Genomic DNA, 7,709 nt, shown 5'->3' with positions numbered 1-7,709 from the left:
GTAGAAATACAATAATTTATGATAGATATATGGATCATGAACAAAGATAAATTACATAATGTGAGAATTAGAAGAATTTTTAAAAAAAATTCATTTACTGATTTATTTTTGGGCAGATCTGCTCCTACTGCACAGCAATCACAATAACATCTTCAGTGAAGCTCCACCTAAAACACATCACCAATAAATGCTGGACATTGAAGATTCATGTGCGACCAATGCGGCAAGAGTTTCGCATACAAAACAGGTCTGAACAGACACATAAGGATTCATTCCGGAGAGAAACCGTTCTTGTGTCCTCAATGCGGAAGAGGTTTTGCACTCTCAGGAGTCATTAGGAGGCACATCAAAATCCACAGCGGAGAAAAGCCGCACACGTGCGATCACTGCGGAAAGAGTTCCACCTATAAAGAAAACCTTAAGGAACACATGAGGATCCACACCGGAGAGAGACCATACATTTGTGTTCAGTGTGACAAGAGCTTCACACATATCAGCAGTCTGAAAGAACATCTTCACACTCAGTCCGTTTCACTGCGACCAGTGCGGTAAAATGTTTCTTTCGTCATCCATACTGAAGAGACACTTGCAAGTTCACGTGCAGGAGAAACCATACTTGTGTTTTCAGTGTGGAAAGAGTGTCGCACGACTGGACGGTTTTAAAGAACATCAGAAGATACACACCGGTGTGAGAACTCACGTGTGCTTCGAATGCGGGAATGGGTTTATATCAGCCGCACACTTGAAAATGCACCAGCGGATTCACACTGGAGAGAAACCGTACAAGTGTTCGCGCTGCGACAAGAGATTATCTCGCTCAGGAACCCTGAAAGCGCATGAGAGGATTCACACCAGAGAGAAACCATATCACTGCACTGCGTGTGGGAAGAGTTTCAACCAATCAAATCAGCTGATGAGTCATAAGAAAAACATCACCCTGTGTTGTCGCAATAAGCTTTTTTCTTCAGCAACTAAGACTTTCTAAGAGATGTGTGTGTGTGTGTTTGTGTGTGAGTGAGTGAGTGAGTGAGTGAGTGAGTGAGTGAGTGAGTGAGTGAGTGTGTGTGTGTGAGAGAGAGAGTGTGTGTGTAGAAAACACAAGTTTGGGATCAGTAATTTTTTGTTGTTGTTTGATTTAGTAATGATGCTGAAAATTCAGCTTTGATTCACAGGAATAGATTACATTTTACAATATATGCACATAGAAAACAGTTATTTGAAACTGTATTAATATTTCACAATATTACTGTATTTTTATCAAATAAATGCTGCCTTTGTGAGCATAAGAAACTTCCTTCAAAAACATAACAAGCAAAGTCTTAATTATTCCAAACTTTTATATGGTAGTGCAAGTATTTTAAACACCTTACAATCAGGTGCATACATGCCTCATTAAAATGTTTTGCACATGAAGAAATAAACAGTACTTTTTTAAAAATCTGTTGTTTTATTCTACATGAAACAAAAATACTAAGATCATCCAAATGGCTGAATACTGATCACTTTACAGAATTGATCATGGGTTATAAATATGCCAATGAATTGGGCATTTCTAAAATGGCTTTTTCAATATCTGACAAAACTATATTTATGTAACAATACTATATTAATACATGTTATGTAACTTACAATATGTTTTAAGAGCTTTGCTGTTTTTATTTTCTGTCTTTCTACTGTCGAATCGCAATATACTCCAGTCCAGTAGTGGGCGCAAGTGCATCATAATTTTGCTTCATCGCCCGCCACAAACGTTAAAGAAGAATGAGATGCTGAACATAACTTCTGTCTGAACTCCAAAGACAAGGGTTACTGAAGAAAATATTGAAGAACAAAGAGGTTGGCGTTTATTCTTGATTCTTCATTAACGAGGCTGAAGAACATAAAGGTTAAAAAGCTTCAAGCAGTTTATTAAATTTACTTGTTTAAGATAGAAAATATCAAAAGACTTGTGAAACAGCAAATAATAGGGGACTCTTAACTGTTTGCTGTGAAGCTTTTAACATCTTTGAACAAAAACACATCTGAAAACACACGAGAGGATCCACACCAGAGAGAAACCATATCACTGCACTCCACGCGGGAAGAGCTTCAGTCAGTTCGCTTCTCTTCTCAGGCATAAAAACACTAATATCTGTAATAAGTTGATGATTCATAAAAGCCTGATGATTCATGTTATCAGACATGTTTTGAAAGTCATTGGACTGTTGGAAGCTATGTAAATAACTTATATCAATCTATGATTAAATTGACATGAACATTTTTTTATTTTTTGAAAGCATGTTATTGAGCAAATCATTGATGATTTTTTATCAAAATGTCATAATATGCTCCAGTTCAGCCAATCATTTTCAGATCCAGTGCAGGTATGTCTTCGTGTTTCTATGCTATTATGATTGTTTCTCTGTTTAGAGTTATAATATTACGTAAGTTGTCATGTTTGGTTCGGCATAAAATCTGTGTTATTTAAGAGTAACCAACGGTATGCTACAGTTAAAATGTGTAGTGCACATTCATGATACATCTAAAGTTATACCAGTTTTAGCGTTAATTCACTTTATTATACTGCATTATTTATAATTTTATAAACACATATTTGTTGTATTTAAAATACCTTAGGTTTTTCTTTTCCATTCATGCTAACATTTCTTTTTTTCATCTCTCAGAACTTAGGTTTTTTTTTCCTAAATACTGAATCGCATTTTCTGCGCTCCAGTCCACTAGGTGGCGCAAACGCACCATCATTTGTTTCTCACAAAATTAAAAGAAGAATGAGGCGCTGGACGCAACTTGTACCTTATGCTGCCTGGGACGTTCGTACTTACGAGTTGACAAGTCGTAATTACGACGTCAGGTGCGTTCAAGTTAGTTTAGTCGGCACAAGATGGCGGTGTACCTTCTTTTAATAAATTACAAGAAAATACAACAGGGTCTGTTAACTCTGCTTATAGAAAATGAAGAGCAAAGAATTCGCATCAGGTGTGTTTTGCGTTTTTTATATTTTTAAAACATGCAACTTGGCAAATCAAAAGATTTTTCACCTATCGGTGCAAAAATGATAGCATTTTTTACTTGGATTTTATTAACTTAGAAAATGAAGAGCAAAGAATTTGCATCAGGTGTGTTTTGCGTTTTTAATATTTTTAAAACATGCAACATGGCAAATCAAAAGATTTTTCACCTATAGGTGCAAAAATGATAGCATTTTTTTTACTTGGATTTCATTAACTAGCTGCGTAACAAGAACATGACCAATTAAACTATCAATTTAAACAAAAATTTACCGTCAACTACAGACGTTGCATCCATCGATTCCGCCATGTTTCTCATTGGATCTCCCCTAACTCGGAAACTCGGGGCTTAAAGAAAATGTCGAGTTTCCCACTCGTAATAACGACTTTGTGGTGGCGTTCATGTGCGTTCAACTCGTAAATACGATCTATCCGACATGACTTGAACGCACCATGAGCTCTGATCGCTCCAGAGCAGACAGACTGGTGTGTCATTTACGGTAGTGTAGAAATAACTATTTTCCGATGCATCGCGATCTTTATTTGCACGATCTATGCTTTCTGAGTTAATCAGCTTAACTACACAAATATCAACTTTGGCTACCAGAAATCACTTACTCTGCCTTTAATCTGTGACAAACCATGTTTCATACAAAACACACAAAAAAAATATTTATTTTAAAGTCAGTCAGTACTTTATTTGTTTCTTAAACTGATTTTTACATTTGTGTGGACAGTCTGATTGAGATTTCTATATTTTTCTTTACTTCCTATTTTCCATAATGTATATTCTTCTTTATTTTCCACATGTTCTACAAACTTGCAATTGTTGAGTTAAATTGAGCAGCAGGTTTCATCCAGTCTGTCCGTTTAAACGTCTGCGTTTAGCTAATGGCGTCTTTGACAACAGTATTCTATAAAAAATGATTTGCATTCTGATTCTGACATCCAAAGGCACAACAATACTTTTTTTGTCTTGTTTCCCTCCACTTGTTCCCAGTGTTATTCTGCCACCAAAATGCGCGCGCAGCTGCAAGTGATGTAACTGTGACGTCTACTCCAAATTGGTGTATTTGGCGCGTTTTGATAAACTACCGTTATTTTCGCATCGCCGTCATGACGTAACCACTAGTTTCCTTCCTCATTCAGTCAGCGCGTTTGCTGTGTCTGTGTGTTTAGAACATAAATGCTAACATATTTACTATAATGTAGCTAGCTTTGCAGCAGGGCGTTTCTTTGCTTCTTTTCTTCTGTTGAGATGCTCTGGCTTGCTTGTAAATCAATAAAGAGAGAGATCCGTCTCATTCATTTTCTAGTAATTATGTGTTAAACTCAGTACTCATTTTATCAATAACTTTTATTGTGTATTTTTTATGGTCTACTGATGCTACTTGCATCAAGAGTTAATCAATTCCTAATTTTGGGTAGGCTAATTTTGGTAATGATTGCTTTTTAGACTTCCCATGTTTTAAATTTCATGATAAATAAAGCCTTTAAATGCCTAATAAATTATTTTTCAAACTACACATGACTGAGATTGAACGTGCTCGTTTGTGTACATTAACTGTTTTAGCTTTATTTTTGTATATATTACAAATGTTCTGTCCTTGTGAGCAGTATTTGGCGCGTTTTGATAAACTTTTTATTTTTTATTAATTAAACATTCGTTCAAGAATACAAGTGTGACAGAACATATGCCAAGAAAAAGAGCCAGGGGTTGCGTTTTCGATCAACTACCATTATTCTCGCATCGCCGTCATGACGTCACCACCAGTGTTGCCAAGTCCCCGGTTTTCCCGTTACTGTTGCCGCGGGTTGAAGCGACTCCAATAACATGATATTTATCCCCTGGAATGCGAGGAACAGGGGAACCACGCCAAAAAACGTGTATTTTACCCCCTCGAAACGCGATTGGGCTAGTTTTGGGTAGCGATTGGGCGGGTTTTCTTGTGAAACCTGGCAACCCTGGTCACCACTAGTTTCCTTCCTCATTCAGTTCAGCGCGTTTGCTGTGTCTTCTGAGGTGAGTTGAGCAGTGCATATTTCGCTCATTTACACATCCTTAAAAAACACTTTAAACAGTTTGCTTAATCAACATCCTACGAGGTTATTTCTAAATTGCTTTCATCTGATAAAACACTATATATGCACCTGTTCTGGCGTCTGCAAACTGATTTAGTTGAACAGGAAACTAAAGTCATGCAGACATGAAGGATTTCCTGATTGTTTTTTTTAAGCTTGTGTGTTAATTTTTAGACTGATAATGTCAGCGTTATTGAATGTTGAACGTCAATGCTTGATCTGTGATCGTCGTGCTTTGAACATAAATGCTGACATATTTACTATAATGTAGCTTTGCTCGTCGTGCTTGTCATGTGACACAGCAGCCACAATAGCACTGTATAACTGATATAGGCTTATGTTTTATTTATTTTTTCCTTTTTATTCGAAATATTTCCAAACATGTTAACTATATCAGAAAATATCTCGATTCTCAAACATATAAGTAAATGCGTTTTGCACCAGATTGTTATTTGATCTATAATGGGTGATTTGAACTAGCACCGACTACACTACGTTATGCACGAGAAGCTGCAAAAAACACAGGCGCAAGTGGAATGCAAAAAACATGGTGACATTCATTTTTAAGTAAATATAATGGGCGATATATTGCGTCACCAAAAATTATTGCGGTCATGTACATATATTGTGCGACAAGTCGATATATTGATTATTGCGACAGGCCTAGATGACGCAAACATTAGGAGCACCTCAAGCGGTTAAAACAATGTGAACAAAACACATGCAAGTCTGACCCTAATGTTTAATGTCACGATTGTTACCATCTATTTGCATTAGTTTACATCCAGCTACATTAATGCATTTGTTAACCAGTGAAGTTGCAGATTTAAAGATGTGACGTGAGAAAACACATCGATATGTTCATTTAGCTGACAGAAATCCTGTCGCGCTACAGAGCGCATTCACACCGTTTTACATTAAATTACATTATATTTGTCCCAATCGTTGTTAATGTACATAAAGACTTCACCCTGGACTGGAAGATTGTGTATTGTGTTTTTTCAGTGAAACGTTTGTCTTTCTGTTGCTCTAATAAAGTCTGTATGCTTCATATAGAGAGCTATAATATAGATCGCGCTTTTTCTTTACGTTTGTTCTGTTTTTTTAAACACTGAACTTCAAACTCAAGCTCACTCTTTTTGTGCGACTGCCATATTTTGTTATTTTGATTAGATAATCATCAAGTGTTGTAGAATAGAAGCAATTAAAGTGTGAGAGCATACATACAGTCTCTATATGTATGTAATTTCAATGCTATGGCCTTTGTGTAGATATTTAAAGATGGTCATCTAGTTAGTGTTAATCTACTAATTTTTACATTTTGAAGTTGCTTCTGTTCACATTAGTTAATGAACTATGAATTAATTTTAATCAATATATAATTATATATCAATATATAATTTATAATTCCATTTTATAATTTGATCAATATATAATTTATACTTAATATTAATATTTTTATTCATTTACAAAGAATGCTTCAGTATTTATTTATTTTTTTAGTTTTCATACAGTATCCATTTGAAAAACTATTGGTTGATTAATCAGTATCGGCGAGTGTGGTCCAACCTTGCTATCGGTATCCACTATCGGTCGACCTCTATTTTTGATCATCTTCAGTCCCTTCAGTCAGTATAGGGTTTTCTTAGGTGAGCATTTCATGCTCTTTCATGTGATATATACTTTACATGGTTTAACATTTTTATGGGGTTATTTCTGAATGATTTTCATCGGGTTCAGTGCTATTTGTTTTAGGGGTCGACCGATATGTGTTTTTCAGGGCCGATGCCGATACCGATTATTACAGATTAAGCAGACCGATAACCGATATTTTAAACCGATATATATATATGTCTGGTGTAAAAATGAAAATTAATGTCAAAATTAAGAATAACAAGGGCTCTGACAAAAACTGCCTTTCCTGGTGTTGGTTGAGTGTAGTACTCCCACACTGCTCTTACTCTTGTCTTCCTCTGTATGCTTCATGATTAAGCCTATGAATACTGTACTACAGCTAAACAGTTTGGGGAAATGCAAGTATTTGGCTTCAATAATTTACATGTCAGAAATGTATGTGTAATAGCATAACCTCTCATAATTCCTCATTAATTATTTTCTGATGACCAAAACATAACCTACAATAGTAGAGGTGACTATTCAATTCATCATCTAATGCACATCAATGGATTAACTTAAAAAAATGTATATAATAAGTGTAAATAATTTAATTGTTATCATAGCTATATTTTAGAAGTTGTTAAGAAGACTGTAACTATTTTCATGAAATTATAACACTAATAGCCTTTTACAGGCACACTTAGTTCAATAGCCTATTGAAATGTCTTGGCCTATGTGACACTAGAAATTTCAGTTAGTTTTAATTTACAGTACAGTGCAAATGAAGGCATAAATCAGTTTAATTTATCTTTCAATCAAATGAGAGTTAAACTCTTTATTTTTGGCAAACAAAGGGTTTACTATTAAAATTAAAACATGGAAGAAATAGCGTATTGTGTGATTATTCTTTTAAACAAAAGTTCTAATAATTGTTGTAGTAGTATTATGTATATCATACTGCACCACAGTAATATATTTCTGATAATTTCTTTAAGCTAACCC

General features: G+C 35.2%; 2 protein-coding genes across 2 annotated transcripts in view; both read left to right on the top strand.

Moving 5' to 3' along the window:
- The first annotated feature begins 207 nt into the window (after nt 1–207).
- Nucleotides 208–985, top strand: LOC107744656 (zinc finger protein 383-like). The gene is made up of 2 exons (XM_016558462.1): nt 208–543; nt 629–985. Exons 1-2 carry the CDS (start codon nt 208–210, stop codon nt 983–985), a joined length of 693 nt encoding a protein of 230 aa, XP_016413948.1.
- Nucleotides 986–5,015: 4,030 nt separating this feature from the next.
- Nucleotides 5,016–7,709, top strand: part of LOC107744646 (gastrula zinc finger protein XlCGF7.1-like) — a 9,557-nt gene continuing 6,863 nt past the window's right edge. Inside the window, exon 1 of the mRNA XM_016558452.1 lies at nt 5,016–5,031. The gene's annotated coding sequence lies outside the window, so the exon portion shown is untranslated. The remainder of the gene's footprint in view (nt 5,032–7,709) is intronic.

This window comes from Sinocyclocheilus rhinocerous, unplaced genomic scaffold (assembly GCF_001515625.1).
Source record: "Sinocyclocheilus rhinocerous isolate Xijiao unplaced genomic scaffold, SAMN03320098_v1.1 scaffold47, whole genome shotgun sequence".
NCBI classification, from domain to species: domain Eukaryota; kingdom Metazoa; phylum Chordata; class Actinopteri; order Cypriniformes; family Cyprinidae; genus Sinocyclocheilus; species Sinocyclocheilus rhinocerous.
Note: the sequence above shows the minus strand (reverse complement) of the source record. Positions and strands in the feature narration are given on the sequence as shown.